This window comes from Pongo pygmaeus, chromosome 19 (assembly GCF_028885625.2).
Source record: "Pongo pygmaeus isolate AG05252 chromosome 19, NHGRI_mPonPyg2-v2.0_pri, whole genome shotgun sequence".
NCBI classification, from domain to species: domain Eukaryota; kingdom Metazoa; phylum Chordata; class Mammalia; order Primates; family Hominidae; genus Pongo; species Pongo pygmaeus.
Genome location: NC_072392.2, coordinates 80549469 through 80575498, shown reverse-complemented (window position 1 = coordinate 80575498; position 26030 = coordinate 80549469). Strand labels below are relative to the sequence as shown.

The 26030-nt window shown below is 37.2% G+C and overlaps 1 protein-coding gene across 1 annotated transcript in view; it reads right to left on the bottom strand.

Annotated features, from left to right (window-relative positions):
* LOC129017919 (EF-hand calcium-binding domain-containing protein 3) overlaps window positions 1-26030 on the bottom strand; it is a 535384-nt gene that overhangs the window by 76472 nt on the left and 432882 nt on the right. Inside the window, exons 96-100 of the mRNA XM_054458898.1 lie at window positions 25729-25833; window positions 22469-22522; window positions 13668-13772; window positions 12953-13006; window positions 9646-9750 (exon numbers count right to left, since the gene is read on the bottom strand). Coding sequence (XP_054314873.1) covers window positions 9646-9750; window positions 12953-13006; window positions 13668-13772; window positions 22469-22522; window positions 25729-25833 — 423 coding nt within the window. The remainder of the gene's footprint in view (window positions 1-9645; window positions 9751-12952; window positions 13007-13667; window positions 13773-22468; window positions 22523-25728; window positions 25834-26030) is intronic.

Genomic DNA, 26030 nt, shown 5'->3' with positions numbered 1-26030 from the left:
AAGGAAAACCTATCAGATTAACAGCAGATTTCTCAGCAGAAACCTATGAGCTAGAAGGAATTGAGGCCCTAGCTTTAGCCTCCTTAAAATATACTATCAGCCAAGAATTTTGTATGCAATGAAATTAAGCTCCAGAAATAAAGGAAAGATACAGTCTTTTTCAGACAAACAAATGCTTTGAGAATTCATCACTACCCAGCCAGCACTACAAGAACTGCTAAAAGGAGCTCTAAATCTTGAAACAAATCCTCAAAATACACCAAAATACACACCAAAATAGAACCTCCTTAAAGCATAAATCTCACAGGACCTATAAAACAATGACACAATAAAAACAAACAAACAAACAAAACCACACCTGGTATTCAGGCAAAAAAACAGCATGATGAACAGAATAGTACCACACATCTCAATACTAATGTTGCAAGTAAATGACCTAAATGCTCCGCTTAAAAGATACAGAATGGCTAAGAATTCATCAAACAAGTATCTGCTGCCTTCAGGAGACTCACTTAATACAAAAGGACTCACATAAACTTAAGGTAAGGGGTGGAAAAAGATATTCCATGCAAATGGATGCCAAAACAGAGCAGGAGTAGGTATGCTTGTATCACACTAAACAAACTTTAAAGCAACAGCAGTTAAAAAAGGCAAAGAGGGGCATTATATAATGATAAAAGGACTTGTCCAGGAAAATATCACAATCCTAAATATATATGCACCTAACACTGGAGTTCCCAAATTTATAAAACAATTACTAATAGACCTAAGAAATGAGACAGACAGCAGCACAGTAATAATGGGGGACTTCAATACTCCACTGACAGCAGTAGACAGGTCATCAAGACAGAAAGTCAACAAAGAAACAATGGGTTTAAACTGTATCCTAGAACAAATGGACTTAACAGATATTTACAGAACATTCTACCCAACAACTGCAGAATATACATTCTATTCATCAGCATGTGGAACATTCTCCAAGTTGAACATATGATAGGGCATAAAACAAGTCTCAACAAATTTAAGGAAATTGAAATAATAGCCAAGTACTCTCTCACACCACAGTGGAATAAAATTGGAAATAAACTCTAAAAGGGGTTTGACGCAAATACATGGAAATTAAATAGCTTGTTCCTGAATGATTGTTGGGTTAACAATGAAATCAAGATGGAAATTAAAAAATTCTTTGAACTGAATGATAATAGTGATACAACCTATCAAAAGCTCTGGGATACAGAAAAGGCGGTGCTAACAGGAAAGTTCACAGCCTTAAGTGCCAACATCAAAAAGTCTGAAGGAGCGCAAATAGACAATCTAAGGACACACTTCAAGGAACTAGAGAAACAAGAACAAACCAAACCCAAACCCAGCAGAAGAAAAGAAATAACCAAGATCAGAGCAGAACTAAATGAAATTGAAACCAAAAAAATACAAAAGAATTATGAAACAAAAAGCTGGTTCTTTGAAAAGATAAATAAAATCGATAGACCATTAGTAAGATTAACCAAGAAAAGAAGAGAGAAGATCCAAATAAGCTCTATTAGAAACAAAATGGAGATATTACAACTGATACTACAGAAATACAAAAGATCATTCAAGGCTATTATGAACACCTTTACATGAATAAACTAGAAAACCTAGAGGAGATGGATAAATTTCTAGAAATACACAACCCTCTTAAATTAAGCCAGAGAGAAACAGAAACTCTAAACAGACCAATAACAAGCAGCAAGATTGAAATGATAATAAAAAATTGCCAAGAAAATAAAAGTCCAGGACCAGATGGATTCACAGCTGAATTCTATCAGAAATTCAAAGAAGAACTGGTACCAATCCTATTGACACCATTCCACAAGATAAAGAGGAATTCCTCCCTAAATCATTCTATGAAGCCAGTATCACCCTAATACAAAAACCAGGAAAAGACATAACCAAAAAAGAAAACTACAGGCCAGTATCCCTGATGAACACAGATGCAAAAATCTTTAACAAAATACTATATTAGCTAACCGAATCCAACAACATATCAAAAAGATAATCCACCATGATCAGGTGAATTTCATACCAGGGATGCAGTGATGGTTTAACATATGCAAGTCAGTAAATGTGGTACACCACATAAACAGAATTAAAAACAAAAATCACATCCTCATCTTAATAGATGCAGAAAAAGCATTTGACAAAATCCAGCATCCCTTTATGGTTAAAACTCTCAGCAAAATTGGCATACAAGGGACATACCTCAATGTAATAAAAGCCATCTATGACAAACCCACAGCCAACATAATACTAAATGGGGAAAAGTTGAAAGCATTCCCTCTGATAACTGAAACAAGATAAGGATGCCCATTTGCACCACTTCTGTTCAACATAGTACTGCAAGTCCTAGCCAGAGCAATCAGACAAGAGAAAGAAATAAAGGGCATCCAAATCAATAAGAAGGAAGTTAAACTGTTGCTGTTTGCTGATGACATGATTGTCTACCTAGAAAACCCTGAAGATTCCTCCAGAAAGCTCCTAGAACTGATAAAATAATTTAGCAGTTTCCAGATACAAAATTAATGTACATAAATCAGTAGCTCTCCTGTATACCAACAGTAACCAAGCTGAGAATCAAATCAAGAACTCAACCTCTTTTACAATAGCTGCAAAAAAAAAAAAATACTTAGGAATATACCTAACCAAGGAGGTGAAAGAACTCTACAAGGAAAACTACAAAACACTGCTGAAAGAAATTATAGACAACACAAACAAATGGAAACACATCCCATGCTCATGGATGGGTACATTCAATATTGTGAAAATGACCACATTGCCAAAAGCAATCTACAAATTCAATGCAATTCCGATCAAAATACCACCATCATTCTTCACAGAACTAGAAAAAACAATTCTAAAATTCATATGGAACAAAAAATGAGTCCACATAGCCAAAGCAAGAGTAAGCAAAAATAACAAATCTGGAGGCATCACATTACCTGATTTCAAACTATACTATAAGGCCATAGTCACCAAAACAGCATGGTACTGGTATAAAAATAGGCACGGAACAGAATAGAGAACCCAGAAAAAAGCCAAATACTTACAGCCAACAGATCTTCAATAAAACAAACAAAAACATAAAGAGGTCAGGCATGGTGGCTCACGCCTATAATCCCAGCACTTTGGGAGGCCAAGGTGGGCAGATCACTTGAGGCCAGGAGCCTGGCCAACATGGTGAAACCCCCTATCTACAAAAAAAAAATAAAACAAAAAAACAAAAAACATGAAGTGTGGAAAGGACACCCTATTCAACAAATGGTGCTGTGAAAATTGGCAAGCTACACGTGGGAGAATGAAACTGGGCCCTTATCTCTCACCTTTTCAAAAATCAACTCAAGATGAATCAAAGATTTAAATCTAAGACCCAAATCATAAAAATTCTAGAAGATGACATCAGAAAAACTCTTCTAGACATTGGCTTAGGGAAAGATGTTATGGCCAAGAACTCGAAAACAAATGCAATGAAAATAAAGATAAATAGATGTGACTTAATTAAAAAGCCTCTGCACAGCAAGAGAAATAATCAGCAGAGTAAACAGACAACTCACAGAGTGGGAGAAAATCTCTGCAAACTATGCATCCAACAAAGGACAAATATCCACAATCTACAGGGAACTCAAACAAATCAGCAAGAAAAAACAAATAATCCCATCAACAAGTGGGCAAAGGACATGCATAGACAATTTTCAAAAGAAGATATACAAGCAGCCAACAAATGTATGAAAAATGCTCAACATCACTAATGATCAGGGAAATGCAAATCAAAACCCCAATATGATACCACCTTACTCCTGCAAGAATGGCCATAATTAAAAAATCAAAAAATAATAGATGTTGGTGTGGATGTGGTAAAAAGGGAACACTTTTACACTGCTGGTGGGAATGTAAACTAGTATAACCACTATGGAAAACAGTATGGAAACTCCTTAAAGAACTAAAAGTAGATCTACCATTTGATCTAGCAATCCCACTACTGGGTATCTACTCAGAGGAAAAGAAGTCATTATATGAAAAAGACACATGAACATGCATGTTTATAGCAGCACAATTTGCAATTGCAAAAATATGGAACCAGCTTAAATGTCCATCAACCAATGAGTGGATAAAGACAATGTGGTATATATATAATTTCTATATATATACATATATATGTATATATATATATACAGTGTTCCATGGTGTGTGTATATATATATATATACCACATTGGCTTTATATATATATATATATGCACACCATGGAACATTACTCTGCCATAAAAAGGATGAAATAATGGCATTCACAGCAACTTGGATGGGGTTGGAGACCATTATTCTAAGTGAAGTAACTCAGGAATGGAAAAATGAACATTGTATGTTCTCATTTATAAGTGGGAGCTAAGCTATAAGGATGCAAAGGCATAAGAATGACATAATGGACTCTGGGGACTCAAGGGGAAGGTTAGAAGTGGGGTGAGGGCCCCAAATCAACAGAATATACATTTTTTTCAGCACCACACCGCACCTATTCCAAAATTGACCACATACTTGGAAGTAAACCTCTCCTCAGAAAATGTAAAAGAACAGAAATGATAACAAACTGTCTCTCAGACCACAGTGCAATCAAACTAGAACTCAGGATTAAGAAACTCACTCAAAACCACTCAACTACATGGAAACTGAACAACCTGCTCCTGAATGACTACTGGGTACATAACGAAATGAAGGCAGAAATAAAGACGTTCTTTGAAACCAATGAGAACAAAGACACAACATACCAGAATCTCTGGGACACATTCAAAGCAGTGTGTAGAGGGAAATTTATAGCACTAAATGCCCACAAGAGAAAGCAGGAAAGATCCAAAATTGACACTCTAACATCACAATTAAACGAACTAGAAAAGCAAGAGCAAACACATTCAAAAGCTAGCAGAAGGCAAGAAATAACTAAAATCAGAGCAGAACTGAAGGAAATACAGACACAAAAAACCCTTCAAAAAATTAATGAATCCAGGAGCTGGTTTTTTGAAAGGATCAACAAAATTGATAGATCGCTAGCAAGACTAATAAAGAAGAAAAGAGAGAAGAATCAAATAGATGCAATAAAAAATGATAAAGGGGATATCACCACCGATCCCACAGAAATACAAACCACCATCAGAGAATACTATAAACCTCTACACAAATAAACTAGAAAATCTAGAAGAAATGGATAAATTCCTTGACACATACATACACCCTCCCAAGACTAAACCAGGAAGAAGTTGAATCTCTGAATAGACCAATAACAGGCTCTAAAATTGTGGCAATAATCAATAGCTTACCAACCAAAAAGAGTCCAGGACCAGATGGATTCACAGCCGAATTCTACCAGAGGTGCAAGGAGGAGCTGGTACCATTCCTTCTGAAACTATTCCAATCAATAGAAAAAGAGGGAATCCTCCTTAACTCATTTTATGAGGCCAGCATCATCCTGATACCAAAGCCGGGCAGAGACACAACTAAAAAAGAGAATTTTAGACCAATATCCTTGATGAACATTGATGCAAAAATCCTCAATAAAATACTGGCAAACCGAATCCAGCAGCACATCAAAAAGCTTATCAAGTGGGCTTCATCTCTGGGATGCAAGGCTGGTTCAATATACACAAATGAATAAATGTAATCCAGCATATAAACAGAACCAAAGACAAAAACCACATGATTATCTCAATAGATGCAGAAAAGGCCTTTGACAAAATTCAGCAAACTTCATGCTAAAAACTCTCAATAAATTAGGTATTGATGGGACGTATCTCAAAATAATAAGAGCTATCTATGACAGACCCACAGCCAATATCATACTGAATGGGCAAAAACTGGAAGCATTCCCTTTGAAAACTGGCACAAGACAGGGATGCCCTCTCTCACCACTCCTATTCAACATAGTGTTGGAAGTTCTGGCCAGGGCAATCAGGCAGGAGAAGGAAATAAAGGGTATTCAATTAGGAAAAGAGGAAGTCAAATTGTCCCTGTTTGCAGACGACATGATTGTATATCTAGAAAACCCCATCGTCTCAGTCCAAAATCTCCTTAAGCTGATAAGCAACTTCAGCAAAGTCTCAGGATACAAAATCAATGTACAAAAATCACAAGCATTCTTATACACCAATAACAGACAAACAGAGAGCCAAATCATGAGTGAACTCCCATTCACAATTGCTTCAAAGAGAATAAAATACCTAGGAATCCAACTTACAAGGGATGTGAAGGACCTCTTCAAGGAGAACTACAAACCACTGCTCAAGGAAATAAAAGAGGATACAAATAAATGGAAGAACATTTCATGCTCATGGGTAGGAAGAATCAATATCGTGAAAATGGCCATACTGCCCAAGGTAATTTATAGATTCAATGCCATCCCCATCAAGCTACCAATGACTTTCTTCACAGAATTGGAAAAAACTACTTTAAAGTTCATGTGGAACCAAAAAAGAGCCCACATCGCCAAGTCAATCCTAAGCCAAAAGAACAAAGCTGGAGGCATCACGCTACCTGACTTCAAACTATACTACAAGGCTACAGTAACCAAAACAGCATGGTACTGGTACCAAAACAGAGATATAGATCAATGGAACAGAACAGAGCCCTCAGAAATAACGCCACATATCTACAACTATCTGATCTTTGACAAACCTGAGAAAAACAAGCAATGGGGAAAGGATTCCCTATTTAATAAATGGTGCTGGGAAAACTGGATAGCCATATGTAGAAAGCTGAAATTGGATCCCTTCCTTACACCTTATACAAAAATTAATTCAAGATGGATTAAAGACTTAAATGTTAGACCTAAAACCATAAAAACCCTAGAAGAAAACCTAGGCATTACCATCCAGGACATAGGCATGGGCAAGGACTTCATGTCTAAAACACCAAAAGCAATGGCAACAAAAGCCAAAATTTACAAATGGGATCTAATTAAACTAAAGAGCTTCTGCACAGCAAAAGAAACTACCATCAGAGTGAACAGGCAACCTACAGAATGGGAGAAAATTTTCACAACCTACTCATCTGACAAAGAGCTATTATCCAGAATCTACAATGAACTCCACCAAATTTACAAGAAAAAAACAAACAACCCCATCAAAAAGTGGGCGAAGGACATGAACAGACACTTCTCAAAAGAAGACATTTATGCAGCCAAAAAACACACGAAAAAATGCTCATCATCACTGGCCATCAGAGAAATGCAAATCAAAACCACAATGAGATACCATCTCACACCAGTTAGAATGGCAATCATTAAAAAGTCAGGAAACAACAGGTGCTGGAGAGGATGTGGAGAAATAGGAACACTTTTACACTATTGGTAGGACTGTAAACTAGTTCAACCATTGTGGAAGTCAGTGTGGCGATTCCTCAGGGATCTAGAACTAGAAATACCATTTGACCCAGCCATCCCATTACTGGGTATAAACCGAAAGGACTATAAATCATGCTGCTATAAAGACACATGCACACGTATGTTTATTGCAGCACTATTCATAATAGCAAAGACTTGGAACCAACCCAAATGTCCAACAATGATAGACTGAATTAAGAAAATGTGGCACATATACACCATGGAATACTATGCAGCCATAAAAAATGATGAGTTCATGTCCTTTGTAGGGACATGGATGAAACTGGAAATCATCATTCTCAGTAAACTATTGCAAGGACAAAAAACCAAACACTGCATGTTCTCACTCATAGGTGGGAATTGAACAATGAGAACACATGGACACAGGAACGGGAACATCACACTCTGGGGATTGTTATGGGGTGGTGCGGGGAGGATAGCATTAGGAGATATACTTAATGCTAAATGACGAGTTAATGGGTGCAGCACACCAGCATGGCACATGTATACACATGTAACTAACCTGCACATTGTGCACATGTACCCTAAAACTTAAAGTATAATAATAATAAAATAAAAAATAAATAAAAAAAGTAAAATGTTTAAGAAAATTAACAAAGACAGAAATCTGTTTTTTGAAAATATACAATTTGTAAAAATCTTAGTAAGAGTTATCAAACAAAAATAAACTAAGGATTTGAGAGAAAAAAACCCAAAAAAACAAAAAACGACTAAACCCTAGAGACCAGAGATAAACTAAAGGAGAAAAAAGAAATATAATTACATTGGACAGTAATGTTATGAAGAGTTAATTAGGATTCAATGAGTCATAACTTATTTTGAAGATGTGGCATTTTAGAAAACTACCTAGCTTCATTCATAGTACCCTCAGACATTAAAGGTGTAATTGTCATTATCATTTTAATTGGTACTGTAATTTAATGGTTATACACGTGGTTGTTGTAAGGTCTTTTAAGCTGTTGGGATTTTAATATTTGACATGTAGCTTGAAAAATAATTATGACATTTCCCAGATTTGAGGTTGGCCTTTGCAGTTAATGAAAACACTGTGTTTTCAAAATGGTTATTATTGATAGTACAAATAATACAGCCTACAGAGCTGCCTTCATCTGTACCATAGTTCTTTTTCTTGGAGATCACTGGGATTATCTAATCAGACCAACACTGCCACCATATTTATGCAGTATGTAATGTATGGTAGATATATTGCAAAATACCAAAAGAAAAGCACTTGTAGTAGTTTCTACTTGGAAAACAGTATTGTTACTAAAAGTTATGGCAGAAATAATATTTGATTAACTGTAGGCCTTGATTGTCTTGATTGTAAATGCTAGGTACTATATTATGCACACAGCTTGAAATGTATGTGGCACAATGAATAAAAGCTTACTTTCCTAAAATAAAACAAATAAAAAAAAGAAGTGGGGTGAGGGATAAGGCTACACATTGGGTGCAGTGTACATTGCTCGGGTAATGGGTGCACTAAAATCTCAGAAATTACCACTAAATAACTTATCCATGTAACCAAATACCACCTGTTCCCCCCAAACTATTGAAGTAATAAAAAAAATACAAAAATTCAAAAAAGGAGATTGGTCTATATCCTGATGGATATATCTTTTCATCTCTTCTTATCCTTTTTATTTTCTCTTACCCTCCCCTCATCTGTTATCTCTTTCTTCCTTATCCTACCCTTTTATTCCATTCTTTATCTCTCAAATATTCCTTTATTCTATCTTTCCATTCTTTTGGTGTTCTTGTCCTCATAGAGACACTCTGAGACACTGTTTTGACCTTGGTGATGATTCTCATGGTTTGATGTACCTTGTTTAAAGATGAATAACACTAATAACTAGGGAATGCATTTTCAATTGTCTGATACTGAGTGTCCTATAAGTACCTCAATTCAACTATATTTCAAAGATTTTTCTTCATTCTGCTTTCTCTGCTATCCTTCTCCCTGTTCTTAAAAATTATTTTTTGGCAGTCATAAAAACTTCTGGTGCACACTTTAGTATCTCCCTCCCTTTCACCCACCACATCAAATCAGTCTTCCCCATATATGTGTGGTTCCCAGGTAAGGCCCTTATCACCTGTACCTTATTAACAGTCTCTTAAATTGTATCTCTGTCCCCAGTTTTTCTCTCTCCAACATGTCTTTACTCTTTGCTTTCACAGTAGACTAGTCATTATCTACAGGATAAAGGTGTCTTAAATGCTCACCAGTCACTGGCAGGTGAGTCTTCAGGTCCTTGATTTCTTTTGCTTCGAGTCTGAACCCAGTGTTTTGTAGAACACTCGTTAGGTCATTGACATTAACCTGCCCTCCTTCATAGAAACAAGAAAAAGTAGATAAGGATGTCATAAAATGAAAAATGCATACTCTCAACCCCTACTCAGAAATGAAAGCAGAAAGAAGCTATTTACAGCAAGTCATGTGGGCGTCAGGAACAGAATATGCTTCCAAAATTAAACTTCTGGAAGAAGTTTATACTGGGGAGGAGAAGTAAAGAGTTTGGCATTTCTGATGAATTAGACAGAGATAACAACCAAATCATGTTATTCTGTCAAAAAGTAAGATCTGAAACTTGCTACAGTAATAATAAATTATTTCCCAAGTGTAACTGTACACAAAGGAGGACTCCAGTTAATGGGGAAAATTACTGAAAACTATTGGTGTAGTTTTGATCAAATCATTCTGAAATATAGGGATTTAAAAAGAGTTAATAAAGAGTCAATATATATTTCAGATAAGTTAAATAATTAAATGTAAAAAGTGAAATAATAGAAAAACAAAGAAAACTAAATATATGTGATTCTTCACACACTGGCTAGCTTGTAAAGGACTTAAAAGTCAATCACAGAAAAAATGACTGATAAAATTAAATACATAAACATGAAAAATGGCCATATATCAAAATACAACATAATGGATAAAAAGTAGATTTGTAGTTGCCTAGGTCTGAGAGAGTTGGGGGGTATAAGTAGTGACTGCTAATGGGTACTGAGTTTCCTTTTGCAGTGCTGAAATATTTTAAAGCTGATTGTGGTGATACTGCACAATTCTGTTAGTATACTAAATCCCATTGAATTATACACTTTAAGTAGGTTAATTGTTTGGTATATGAACTACATCCCAATAAAGCTGTTGTAAAAATACAATAAAATAAAATGCAGATAACGAATTCGGAAAATATTTATAATAGCTATGACAATGTGCTAATATTTAATCTATAAAGAGGTCATTCATATTAATGGAAACAACGTTTGGACTCCAATAGATTAAAAGATATAATGATATAAAAATATTTTCTTTTTGAAAAATTTTTTCCTTTTTCATCTATGTTTTTTAAATTTTTAAAAGTTTTTAAATTTTTTTTTTTTGAGACGAAGTCTCGCTTTGTCACCCAAGCTGGAGTGCAGTGCTATGATCTCGGCTCACTGCAACCTCCTGGGTTCAAACGATTCTCCTGCCTCAGTCTCCCAAATAGCTGGGACTACAGGTGGGCACCACCATGCCTGGCTAATTTTTGTATTTTTAGTAGAGATGGGATTTCACCTTGTTGGCCAGGCTGCTCTCAAACTCCTGAACTTGTGATCCACCCACAGTGGCCTCCCAAAGTGCTGGGATTACAGGTGTGAGCCACCATGCCCAGCTTAAATTTTTTTCTTGCCCTGTCTTATGGTGCTGATCAAAATTTTCTATGAGTGATTTTATGTATATATTTTGTTCTCTATATATTATTTGTATATATTTTGTTCTCTATATATTATTTGTATATATTATTTGTTCTCTATATATTATGTATATATTTTGTTCTCTAAGTAGATTATAAACTCTTTGAAAGTAAGAACTACCAGCCGGGCATGGTGGCTCACATCTGTAATCCCAGCACTTTGGGAGGCTGAGGCGGATGGATCACCTGAGGTCGGGAGTTCAAGACCAGCCTGACCACCATGGAGAAACCCCGTCTCTACTAAAAATACAAAATTAGCCGGGTGTGGTGGCGCATGCCTGTAATCCCAGCTACTTGGGAGGCTGAGGCAGGAGAATCGCTTGAACCCAGGAGATGGAGGTTGCAGTGAGCTGAGATTGTGCCGTTGTACTCCAGCCTGGGCAACAAGAGTGAAACTCCATCTCAAAAAAAAAAAAAAAAAAAAGAAATTAAGAACTATCTTCTGCTTTTTGTAGCCCCTCCCCCACCACACTCCCAACACTATGCCAGTCAAATGTTTGATGAATGAAAAAATCCTCAAAATAAGCTTTCTTTTCCATTAAAGAGAAAACAACCGCTATCCTTGTGAGAATTCTCTGATTTAAATATAAAACAATTGATATGGTTTGGCTGTATCCCCACTCAAATCTCATCTTGAATTCCCACGTGTTGTGGGAGGTAATGAATCATGCGGGCAGGTCTTTCTCATGCTGTTCTTGTGATAGTGAATAAGACTCACAAGATCTGATGGTTTTATAACAGGGAGTTTCCTTGCACAAGCTCTCTCTCTTTGCCTGCCACCATCCACGTAAGGTGTGACTTGCTCCTCCTTGCCTTCCACCATGATTGTGAGGCCTCCCCAGCCATATGGAACTGTAAATCCATTAAACCTCTTTCTTTTCTAAATTGCCCAGTCTCAGATATGTCTTTATCAGCAGCATGAAAATGGACTAATACAACAATATAAAGCCCATTTAAAAATTGTTTTTATTTTAATATATTTTTTGAGACAGGGTCTGGCTCTGCCATCCAGTCTCACTGCAGCCTCAAACTCCTGGGCTCAAGTGATCCCCCTGTCTCAGCCTCCTGAGTAGCTGGGACCACAACTACATGTCACCAATATAAAAACATTTTCAACTTTATTGATAACAAAAAAATCAGAACAATAATTAGATTCAATTTTTTCATCAAATTAATTCAATTTTTTCATCCATCAAATGAACAAGAATAAAAAATATAAAAATAATATACTGTATTTAGGGCATGATGGTAATACTATGTATGGAGGTGCAAATTTCTGCTGGAAGAATATATCCAAAGAAAATGACTTTAAAGTTGGATCAAGATTTATGTATGAAGATCAGAGACATATAAGAGAAAAACACTAAATAAATGTTCAACAAGAGAACAATGATTAAGTAAATTATAATACAACTAGATGATATAGTTATTAAAATGATGTTTACAAAGAAATTTTAAATAACATGGTGAATTATTACACTAAAATTTTAGGATTAAATGCAGGATGCGTAACATTTCTAGTAAGAGTTTAATTAATAATACACATATATGCACAGGAAAAAGGTCAAAGATATCTGTAATAGAAAAGGTAATATTACTTGAAATTGTGGGTAATTACATTTTTTTCTGTATGCTACTATATATATTCCAGATTATTCTCAAATACCCAGCATCTAGTAGACACTTGAATGTTTGTTGAATAAAATGCATAATTTTCTGCTTATTTGTGTAATCAGAAAAAACCAATTAGAACAATCTCAAATATTATTTTCCTTATCCTTTTTCTCACTTACCTCTGAAGGATTTCACACCATCCAATAATTCTTTCTTAAACACCTTTTTATCTGCTGTAGGATAAAACATGATTAATAATGCTTTCAGAGATTCATAAAAATTAAAATATATACTTACAGGAAGGGAAAATTTAGAAATTTATTACAATTTAATCTCAATGAAATGAAAGATATTTGGAAAACTCAGTGTAGTGAACCTATCCACTGGATAGAATACAAACTATTGTTAGTGGTGCCCTATCGTGCTGAATTACACACAGCCTTTCCTTTCTTGTTTTCTCCTCTCTAATTTACCTTCATCTTTTCTTTCTTTACCTTTTCTACCCCTTCTGCTCTTACTTTTTTTCAGTTTATACCTTAAGTCTTATCTTTTTCCTAGGGGGACAAAAGAAATTGTCTTATGATAGGACTTCTGACTGAAGAGGTTCATGTTTCCTAAACCAATATAATAATAACAGGATTTTTAGAAATGCTAGGACTGGGCCTTTTAAAAAATATTTTTAATTGACACAATTGTTTCAAACATTAGAATTTCTAATACAAAACCTTAAAACCAACCTCTTTGAAATTTTCAAGAGTGTAAGGACTTGGGGAATCAGACATGGTCCCTGCTCTCTCAGGTTTTAGATAGTGCCACGCAGACGATGATCTTCAGTAAGTGTTGAATGAATATATTTTTAGACATCAGTGAAGCAGAACACATGTAAATGCTTACCAGAAACTGGCAGAGTTTTCAGCAGCTTTTTGTGCTCCTTATTTGTGATCTCTATTCCCATGTTTTCCAGAACATTTTTCACATCCCCAGCATGAATCTGCTCTCCTTTAGAGGAAGGGAAATAGTCGTAGGTAAGAATATAAGAATTATGTCATATTTTATATTATGACATTATAATTATGTATTAGTCCATTTTCATGCTGCTGATAGACATACCTGAGACTGGGAAGAAAAAGAGGTTTAATTGGACTTAACAGTTCCACATGGCTGGGGAGGCCTCAGAATCATGGCGGGAGGCGAAAGGCACTTTTTACATGGTGGCGGCAAGAGAAAATGAGGAAGAAGCAAAAGCAGAAACCCCCTGATAAACCCATCAGATCTCATGAGACTTACTCACTATCATGAGAATAGCATGGGAAAGACTGGCCCCCATGATTCAATTACCACCCTGTAATTCCCTCCCACAACATGTGGGAATTCTGAGAGACACAATTCAGGTTGAGATTTGGGTGGGGACACAGCCAAACTATATCAAATTATATACAACATTATATGTAATTATAATTAACATATTTTATGTAATTATGATTAACATATAACATTATAACTACATGTAACATTATATATCATATATATGTACCTGTGCTTGTATATATATAATTATATATAATGTGTGTGTGTGCATATATACATATATATATATATATATATATATGTGTAATCCTGAGCTGCTGGGGGAAGAGCAAAGCACAGTAAAAGCTTGTTTAGCTATTTATTTATTTATTTATTTACTATTTTGAGACAAGGTCTCACTCTGCCATCCTGGCTGGAGTGCAGTGGCATGATCATGGCTCACTGCAGCCTTGACCTCCTGGGCTTAAGCAAACCTCCCACCCCAGACCCTCGGAGTAGCTGGGACTACAGGCATGCAACAGCACATGGGGCTAATTTTTTGTACTTTTTGTAGAGATAGGGTCTCCCTGTGTTACCCAGGCTAGTCTTGAACTCCTGGCCTCAAGTGATCCGTCTGGCTCGGCCTCCCAAAGTGCTAGGGTTACAGGCATGAGCCACTGTACCAGGCCTTGTTTAGCTATCTAGAGTCAAGGAGGGGAGTCAGAAATTTTTCTTTTAACCTAAGTAAAATAAAATCTCTTACAATGATAACACAATATCATATAATAAGTAAAACAGAAATTGTATAATTTCTCAATAATTTGGGAGCTGTTTCATGGTTAATATAAATAATACCACAAGAATACCTCTACTTTTAATTTTCTTCTTCTTCTTTCTTCTTCTTTTTGGTCCTCCCTATCCCCTTCCCTCTTGTTCTTTTGCCTTAATTATGGGGTAAGTTAAAAATGACAATAAAATCTGACTCCTTGTAATATATTTCACCTTGAGTGAATTTACATTTATATAATTACATTGTAAACTTGGGAAGTCAGGGATCATGTCTTTCTCTCAAAATCTAGCATAATACCTGGCACATAGCCAGTGATCAACTAAATGTAGAATGAGTTAATTAATTGTTTGAACATCAACAAAGCAAAATACATTACTGATTGAAACTTCAGAGAGTTCATTCACTTGATCATTACTATTTACTATGTGAAGAAAACAAAATTTTTGAAGGGGTAAAACTGACATTGAAACTGCTCAATGTATAAACCATAATTAGGCCAGGTGTGGTGGCTCACGCCTGTAATCCCAGCACTTTGGGAAGCTGAGGTGGGAAGATCAATTGAGGTCAGGAGTTCAAGACCAGCCTGGCCAACATGGTGAAACCCTGGCTCTACAAAAATAGAAAAATTAGCTAGGTGTGGTGGCATGTGCCTGTAATTCCAGCTACTCAGGAGGCTGAGGCAGGAGAGTCACTTGAACCCTGGAAGTGGAGGTTGCAGTGAGCAGAGATCAGGCCTCTGCACTCCAGCCTGCGTGATGGAGTGACACTCTGTCTCAAAAAAAAAAAAAAAATCATAATTAACAAGCAGGACTATGACTTTTTTGGCAAATATTATTGCAACATTTACTAAAATTGATCATGTTTTAAGACAAAAATTTAAATCTCAATAAATTACTCAAAGGCAAAAAGTATATTAGTCATATTCTAATTATAATTTAAAGTCAGCTAGGTGCAGTGACTCACACCTGTAATCCCAGCATTTTGGGAGGCCAAGGTGGGTGGATCACGAGGTCAAGAGATGAAGACCATCCTGGCCAACATGGTGAAACTCTGTCTGTATTAAAAATACAAAAATTAGCTGGGTGTGGTGGTGTGCTCCTGTAGTCCCAGCTACTTGGGAGGCTGAGGCAGGAGAATTGCTTGAACCTGGGAGATGGAGGTTGCAGTGAGCCGAGATTGCTCTGCAGTCCAGCCTGGTGACAGAGTGAGACTCTGTCTCAAAAAAAAAAAAAAAAACAAATAAATAAATAAATAAATAAAATAAAATAAAAATAAAAGAAGAAAAAATGTGAAATCAACCACAGAAAGAGATTTAAGAAATCCTCTCTACTTGGAAATTATAAATAAAATATTTTAAATAACTGCTGAGTTAAATAAGTTGAAACTGAGATCATAAACTACTTAGAAATTATGAACACAACTTCTGTTTCCAGCAAAACAATAGAGTAGGACATCCTACTTGCTACAAATATCTAAAATGGATTAAAAAATGACAAAATAATTGTAGATGGATGGCTGAGTTTGTCGGAAAGGAAGAAAAATTTTTGGTTTCAGGAAATAGAGAGGGTTTTAAGAGTCAAGTTGATATGTACTCAATTTTTTTTCTTTCTTTTTTTATTAACCTTTCCTATGGTGCCGAGAAAAATACTCAATTTGATGTGGAGATAACCCTAGTGGGTTATCTGACCAGATCTGGCAACAGCTTTGTTTTAATGCCCAAGCAGGAGCAGGGAGATAAGTTCTTGAGCACATGATAGGGACACAGATTTGAAACACTGCATATTTAAAGTCCATTAAAGAGACTGGGCACAGTGGCTCACATCTGTAATCCTCAGCACATTGGGAGGCTGAGGAAGGTGGATCACTTGAGGCCAGGAGTTCGAGACCAGCCTGGCCAACACTGAAACCCTGTCTCTACTAAAAATACAAAAAAAAAAAAAAATTATTTGGGTGTGGTGGCACATGCCTGTAATCCCAGCTACTTGGGTGGCTGAGACACAAGAGTCGCTTGAACTCAGGAGGTGGAGGCTGCAGTGAGCTGAGATCATGCCACTGCACTCCAGCCTGGGTGACACAATGAGACTCTGACTCAAATAAATAAATAAATTAAATTAAACCTATTAAAGAGAAAGAAAGGACATAGATAGAAGCATAAGAATAAAAAATTGAGGAAAAGAACAGGCTAGTGTGCAAAAGATGTAAAATGATATCTAGAAATAAAAAATTGTTATTGGCATTTTCAATAAACAGTGTGAGATAGAGTTGTAGAGAGAATTAGTGAACTGGAAGAGAGATTTGAGAAATTCTATAAAAAAGGAGAATGATATAAAAAGTGGAAAATATGGAAAAAAGATAGGAAAGACAGAATAAGAAAGTCCATCATATACATAATGGGAGTTTCCAAAAGTAAAAGAAAAAGAGAAGAGGCAATATTTGAAACATAAAGGCTAAGAATTTTCAAGAATTGATGAAAGGCATGAATTTTTAGTTTCAGGAATCACAAGTCTTGGGCAGAAAAAATGAAAAGAAGTGTATACTTGGAGATACTATAATGAAAACTTCAAAGATAGACATAATCTTAAAAGTTACAAGAGAAAAAGTAGCTATTAATAAATAATTAAGGCTGGGTGTGGTGGCTCACACCCGTAATCCTAGCACTTTGGGAGGTCAAGGTGGGTGGATCACTTGAGGTCAGGAGTTTGAGACCAGCCTGGCCATCATGGTGAAACTCCATCTATACTAAAAATACAAAAATTAGCCGGGCATGTGGCTCATGCCTGGACTCCCAGCTACTCAGGAGGCTGAGAAAGGAGAATTGCTTGAACCTAGGAGGCGGAGGTTGCAGTCAACTGGGATTGCGCCACTGCACTCCAGCCTGGGTGACAGAGCAAGACTCTGTCCCCCTCCAAAACAAACAAACAAACAAACAAACAAAAAACCCAATTAAGACAGCTTATTTTTTTAACAGCAGAGTCCAGAAAACAATCAATATATGAATACATATATATAGTGTGTGTATATATGTGTGTCTATGTGTATGTGTGTGTGTGTGTGTGTGTGTGCACGCATGCACATGGTATATATTTTCTTTTCCCTCTTTCCATTTTTAATTTAAATATTAGTTTTGTTATATGTTAACTTTACAATTTAGGCTTTAGGTAACAGAATATTCAGATAGCACTGTAACTAAATTTGATAAGTAATTAACACAGCTCAGAGATAGTATGACTGTCTACCGGAGATGGACTGTTGGAACTTTGTTTCTCCTCATTCTGTGGAGAGGGTGAGAAAGAATATCTTCATTTATAGGAAGAATAGTTGCATCTTATTAGGTGGAAACAGAGTTTTTTTTTTTTGATAAATAGAAGTTCAAATATATGCAGAAGGATTGTAGCTGAGTAGCCAAAAGGGTACTCTTTCAGCTATTTAGTTATTCTCTCTCAGCTCCAATCCTACCGTTCTATACTTAGCTTTATGATGCTGAGCCTGAGACTTTGTAAACTATGTTTCTGGCTCCATGTTAAATTCTGCCAACGGAGAGTGCTAGAGGGAGTCTGAAAGGCTGGAAGATGCAGTTCCTTCCTGCAGTAGTGGCTGAATCCAGTTTTCAGTTTTTCAACCTTGTGGAACCAGCTTTATTATACTCTCTTCAGGGACAGACACCAGCATTAGTTTCTAGAGTTCTAAGATAAAATGACAATCTATAAGTCTAGATTCAGCCAAACTATGATTCAAAGATGAATCATGGCCAGGCGTGGTGGCTCACACCTGTAATCCCAGCACTTTGGGAGGCCGAGGTAGGTGGATCATGAGGTCAGGAGATCAAGACCATCTTGGCTAACACGGTGAAACACCGTCTCTACTAAAAATACAAAAAAATTAGCCAGGCGTGGTGGCGGGTGCCTGTAGTCCCAGCTACTTTGGAGGTTGAGGCAGGAGAATGGCATGAACCTGGGAGTCAGAGCTTGCAGTGAGCCGAGATGGCGCCACTGCACTCCAGCCTAGGTGACAGAGTGAGACTCTGTCTCAAAAAAAAAAAAAAAAAAAAGAATCATTAGTTTCCGGAGTTCTAAGATAAAAATGACAATCTACAAGTCTAGATTCAGCCAAACTATGATTCAAAGATGATTGTAAAATAAACATACTTTTAGACAAAGACTGGCTTTTGTTGATATCACTAAGAAGGATGAACCCCCAAAGGACTAGGAAGTTAAAAGCATCAGTAAGGAAAGCTTTACCTGTATTTACATCTTGCAGAAGATTGGCTTTAAGTTGCTCTGTTCTTGCTTTTAATATACTCACTTGACAAAATCCCACTGCTGGTTAAATGCAAGTCTCTACTACTCTGTGCCTACAGCCATGTAGCTAACTAGAACTAAAGTGAACTATGCTGACTGCCCTCACTTTACATTGATGATCATGAACCTCAAGTGGGTCTTTAATGCCCTGGGGCAATCATACTATACTTTGCTGGCTCCTTAATTTTCCTACTCTTCTTTATGACTACTTCACACTTTCCTTCCTCTTTTCAAACCACTGTTTCCTCTTCTTTCATTTGATCACTATTTCTTTCCTCTCTTTAATTAAAAAAAGAAGCCGCCTCTTACCACCATTTTCACCACTTTACTTATGCCCTTATTCCACTTTGTTCTCTTTTGCAGTGAAACACCTTAGATATTCACAGTTTCTAAATCCTATTTCCCATTATTTCGGACTCATTCCACTTAGGCTTCTTCTCATCCTCACTACCTGAAGTTTCTCTTTGGATATCACCAGTGACCTCCATGTGGCTATATGCAATTGTCAATTCTCAGTTCTCATGTTAGTTGGCCTATCAGCAGCATTTGACTATTGATTTTCCCTCTTGTCTGGTAACTGTGGCAGATGCTATAGATGCCCTGCTCATATCCCCTCATATCAATGCATGCTTGTCCACTTTCAGTTACTAGTATCTCTTTATTTGAGGGATTTCTTCAGCTGCCAGAGTTCACTCTGCCTATGCTCAGATGGCTAGAAATGCCAGCAGAGTAATACTGCTTTCCCCTCCCTTAAGCAGTTTTTAACCAATGACTGATATGAGTTGGTGTGAAAATAACCTAGCTCTATTACCCCTCTCTTGAGGCCATGTCATTTACCAGATATTCCCCAGTGCGATTAAGCTCCAGTTACCTGCAATGGTAACTTGTTTGATAAACACTTTATTGGCTGCTTTTATCTATGTCTCACTTCTCTGCTCCCCTGAGCTCACTTCCCAAGCAAACTACCTGTATATGTAATCCTCGTTTCAAGGTTTGTTTTCTGGGGGCACCCAACTTAATTTAATATTCCTTATCTGGTTTTCAGGGCGCCTTATTATCTTGGTTTTCCACCTACATCACTAGCTACTCCTCACCTTCTTTGCTTTAGAACTTCTTAATATTGAAGTACTCCAGGTTTCATTCTTTAGTCCTCTTCTCTTCTTCACTTATACACACTCCTTGAGTGAATTCATTCAATCTCATGGCTTTAAATACCATCTATATGCCTATGATTTTCAATTTTATATTTTTACCCAAGATATATTTCTTGAATTTGAGTCTGTTTAGTAAGTTTGTACTTGACATCTGCATTTGGAGGTCTATTAGTTATCTCAAAATGTCCCAAATTGGATTCCTAATTTTCTTCCACCCAAACTTGTACTACTGGTAACTTTTCTCATCTCAGTTAATGGCAAGACTACCCTTTTAGTTAGTTGTTCAAGACAAAAATTTTAGAATCATTCTTGACTTCTCCTTTTATCTAGTACTTTGTATCTAATCCTCCAGAAAATTCTTTTGACTCTTTAAAATATATGTCCAGAATCCAGCCAATGCCTTCCACCCTGGTTGTGTCACCAGCATCCCTAACATTGATTACTCTAGAGGCTCTCAAAATGGTTTCCCTGTTTCCTCCCCTCCCCTCCCCTCTCCTCTTCTTTTTTTTTTTTTGAGATGGAGTCTTGCTCTGTCACCCAGGCTGGAGTGCAGTGGCACTATCTCGGCTCACTGCAAGCTCCGCCTCCCGGGTTCATGCCATTCTCCTGCCTCAGCCTCCCGAGTAGCTGGGACTACAGGCACCCACCACCACACCCAGCTAATTTTTTTGTATTTTTAGTAGAGACGGGGTTTCACCATGTTAGCCAGGATGGTCTCGATCTCCTGACCTCGTGAGCCACCCGCCTGGGCCTCCCAAAGTGCTAGGATTACAGGTGTGAGCCACTGCGCCCAGTCTCCTCTTCTTTTCTTTTGAGACAGAGTCTGCTCTGGAGTGCAGTGGTATGATCTTGGCTTACTGCAACCTCCACCTCCCAGGTTCAAGTGATTCTTGTGTAATCCCCTCTCATGTAGCTGGGATTACAGGCATGCACCACCACCCCCAGCTAACTTTTGCATTTTTAGTAGAGACAGGGTTTTACCATGTTGGCCAGGCTCGTCTTGAACTCCTGGCCTCAGGTGATCCACCCATCCCAGCCTTCCAAAGTGCTGGGATTTCAGGCATGAGCCACCGTGCCCGGCCAAATGGTTTCCCTATTTCTACTGTTGATTCCTTCCTCCCAGCCCACCCCCAGTCTATGCTCAAAACAAATCCGGAAAGATCTGATTAAAACATAGGTCAGATAATATTACACCTTGGTTTTAAACCCTACAATAGCTTTCTGTTTATCTCAGAAAATAAGCCCAAGTCCTTGCAGGGCTTTCAAAAATAAGTAATGCACCCATTACTTTTCTCTTCTCATCCCCCATTACTTTTTTTTGAGATTGGGTCTGGCTTTATCACCCAGGCTGGAGTGCAGTGGCCTGATCTCAGCTCACTGCAACCTCTGCTTCCCTGTTCAAGTGATTTTCCTGCGTCAGCCTCCTGAGTAGCTGGGACCACAGGCATGCACCACCACGCCTGGCTAATTTTTGTATTTTTAGTAGAGATGGGGTTTCACCACGTTGGCCAGGCTGGTCTCGAACTCCTGACCTCAGGTGATCTGCCCACCTTGGCCTCCCAAAATGCTGGGATTGCAGGTGTGAGCCACTGTGTCCAGTCTCCCTATTACTTTTTTACTTAGATACTCAGCTTCAGCTATACCGACCTTCTTGCTGTTCTTTGAAGATACCAGGCATGCTCCTGCCTTTGTCCTTGTCCCCTTTGCCTGCAACACTTTTTGTCTAGAAATCCCCACATGGTCAAAACCCTCACCTCTTTCAAGTGTTTGCTCAAATGTCACCTTCTCAAGAAGGCTTGATTATCTGTTTAAAAACACACCTGCCTCTTTCCCCAACACTCCCTACTCTCCCAATCTCCTTTATCTACTTTTCACTTATTTCCATAGCATAAATAACTTTCTAACATATTATATAATGTAATTATGTTTAATGTTTATTGTTTATTGCTTATTTCCCCTGCTAGAATCTAAGCTCCATGAGGCAGTGACCTTTGTACTATTTACTGATGTAGCCTATATGCCCAGAACAATGCCTGGCATGTGGTAAATACTCTATAAATAATTGTTAAATAAATGAGTGGAGGAAACATTATTGTGTTAAAAATATAGTTCCATATAAAACTTTAAGATCACACAATGTAGTATTTACCGTAACATCTCACTCACCTGTAACATTTTTAACTTCATCCATCATCACATTCAAATCAATCTTCCCATTATCTTTAAGATAAAAAAGCATCAAAAAGATTTATGGAAAAATGATATAAGGTCCTTAAATTTTGAAATAGAAACTCAAAAGTAAATTATTCAAAAACATTTCCCTAGAAGTTTATTTTTCCAAGTCCAATGCTCATGAATTTAATTAATATAGCTACCACTATTTATCCTATAAACAAACAAAATCTACATTTCACAATGCAAGAGTAAAGTTTAAAGCATTCTTCTTTCCTTCAGGACAATCAATATATTATCTAGTAAGTTAGTCTATTCAGGGGTTGGAAATTTGAGAATTAAAAAATTTTGTTTAAAAATGGTATTTCCATTTTTGTCAAAGCTGACTTTACCTTTAGGCTTAGGATGACTTTGGGACTAAGTTATCCACTAAAAGATGAGAGTGTTGGTATCCACGTCTGGTTGCTTTTAGGTTGCCAACGTAAGTATCATGTAGATATATCCAGTTAAAGTCCATTTGTGATGACAAAACTTTTATTTTGCCATGACCATTCTCAATTAAAATATATTTTCATAGACCATGTACTTAGTTTCTTTGATCAGTATTTCTCAAATTAAAGTCTGAAGTCACTGGAAGTCAGCGGATAAATTTTAAGCAGTTTGTAAGATTGCAAGTTTGAGAGACACTGGATTAGGAGGTTAAGCTAGTAGTTAAGAGATGTTATTACTCTTATAGGCAAGATTCAGTTTGGAACCTTACAGCTGCTGAAGGACACACTCATTTTCTATTTATGACTTGGTCAAGGGTGTCAATTCATCACTGCTCAAATATGTTCACACTGTTGTATTATTTGTAATATTCCTAAGACTATAAGTTTATCTGAGGACAAGATACCAAGAATCACTGCGTTCTTACTATCACCTAGGCATTAGTGTAATGGTTTGCACAAGATTGATGCTCCATAAATATTTAGTAAATTATAGTTACAGCAAAATGCAAACATATTATAAATAATGAATTAGTTTTAAAATTATTACATTCCAGATTCTTAGATACGGAATTTATCTTTGTTTGTTCTTTTAAAATACTTTTTTGATTATGACAATCTTTTTTTTTTTTTTTTTTTTTTTCGCACTGTTGCCCAGGCTGGAGTGCAATGGCATGATCTCGGCTCACTGCAACCTCTGCCTCCCAGGTTCAAGTGATTCTCCTACTTCAGCCTCCCGAGTAGCTGGGATTACAGGTGCCCGCCACCACGCCTGGCTAGTTTTTTGCATTTTTAGTAGAGACGGGGTTTCACTATGTTGGCCAGGCTGGTCTTGAACTCCTGACCTCATGATCCACCCACCTTGGCCTCCCAAAGTGCTGGGATTACAGGTGTGAGCTACTGCACCCAGCGATTATGACAATCTTTTACCGGTATTTTTTTTTCTTTTTTTTGAGACAGGGACTCATTCTGTCGCCTAGGCTGGACAATCCACCTGCCTCACTCTTCCAAGTAGCTAGGACTATAGGCACATACCACCATCCCTGGAAAATTTTTTTATTTTTGAGATAGAGTCTCGCTCTGTTGTCCAGGCTGGAGTGAAGTGGCATGATCTTGGCTCACTGCAACCTCCACTTCCTGGGTTCAAGCAATTCTCCTGCCTCAGGCTCCTGAGTAGCTGGGATTATGGGTGTGTACCACCATATCCAGTTAATTTTTGTAATTTTAGTAGAGTTGGGGTTTCACTGTGTTGCCCGGGTTGATCTCGAACTCCTGGCCTCATGAGATCCACCTGCCTCAGCCTCCCAAAGTGCTAGGATTACAGGTGTGAGCCACTGCACCTGGCTGTTCCCGGATAATTAAAAGAAATAATTTTTAAAGGTGAGGTTTTGCTATGTTGCCCAGGCTGGTTTTGAACTTCTAGTCTCAAGAAATCCTCTCGCCTCAGCCTCCCAAAGTGCTGGGATTACAGAGGTGAGCCACTGTGCCTGGACTGGTATTATTTTATAGTTTTATAATACCTTATTATTAGTAGTAATATGGTTACCATTATAACTTTTAAATAGGACAAGGAAGATCCTTTTTTTGGATAAAAGTCTGCCTGTAAATAACATGCCACCATACTCTTCCCTTTCTCTGTCTCCAATTAGCTCTGCTGAGGCCCATTAGGTTCTGAAACAATATTCTATCCTATCTCAGATGATTAAACAGAGGTACAAGGTATTCTACAAGGATTATGTTAAGGGCCTCACACTTTAAATCACTGTGCTGGTGATGTTCCAAGATACTAGGACAACAGGGCAACCACAAGTATCTATGTTTATTGCACTGGTAGATTGAAAGAGCTATAGAAGGGATTTAAAAACAAAAGAAAAAGTCATGTTTTGAAAATTGCTTACTTATTAAGGCAAAGGTACCAAGGGCCTAGAACAGTGCCTGATGCATCACAGTTTTTAAAGTTGATGGACTGGAAGAATGAAAGGTACCACTGATTTAGAAAAGCACATACAGTATTCACCGACTTGGATTAATTATATATTTTTACAATTTCCTCCAGGGAACAGTAGTCCCCCAAAATTTCCTGATGAATTTTTCTCAGTTCCACTAGCATGAGACCATCTAAAATACACCAAGTTTAATTAATTTCATCTGTAACATTACTATATCCCTTTTAAAATTCGTTAATTCTATTAGCTCATGGAAGTATAACATCATGGTTAAGAGACAGTTTCTGGAGCCAGATTGCCTAGGTTCTTTTCCTGGTTCCATCATTTACTAGCTCTCTGCCTTTGGGCAAGTGACTTGACTTTTCTGTGCCCTAGTTTCCTTATATGTAGAATGGGGATAAAAGCAGAACCTACCTTTTAGGGTTGTTTGCAAGATTAAATAAGTTGATATGTGAAAGTACTTAGAATAGTGCCTTGCATGTGTCAGGACCACACAGTGTTGGTCATTGCCATTAACGATGGATTACCAGCAGGGATTAAAAGATTAATGTCCTGTGTATTCTTGTTAATTCTTGGCATTTCCTGTGGTGTTACATAGTGAGTTGACACTTGCCATTTATGTTGGCAGTATTCTTGGTGATTCGTCCCAAGCGGTAGCCATTGGGTTCAGTTTGGTAGCTATGGTGAAGGTCTTACTCTCTCATTTATTTTATATATATCCTATCTTCAATCATTCTAGCCCCTTCAATCATTCCAGCCCCACTACTAGCCTCATGTTCAAAGGTTTACTAAGGGGTATACTGATATTCAAAACTCTCACCATCAACTGGTAGGTGGTCGTTCAGTGTCCGGATTTCTTTCTCCTTGAGATCAATTCTTATGCTTTTCAAGAAAATTTCCTTCTTATCTGAAGACACTTTTGTTCCTTAAGAAATAAGGGGATGGATACAAGAAAATTTGTAATGATATAAAGAGTGGGTAATTCTAGCTCACACCTAGGCATCAATTCTATAAGCAGAAAGGGCAAAGAACAATTAAACTAGTCAAGTAAACATGGTTTTTGGTATGCAAGTAAGGAATTTCTAAATCCTGAGCTGTGGGATTCTGTTATTGCTTTTAGGA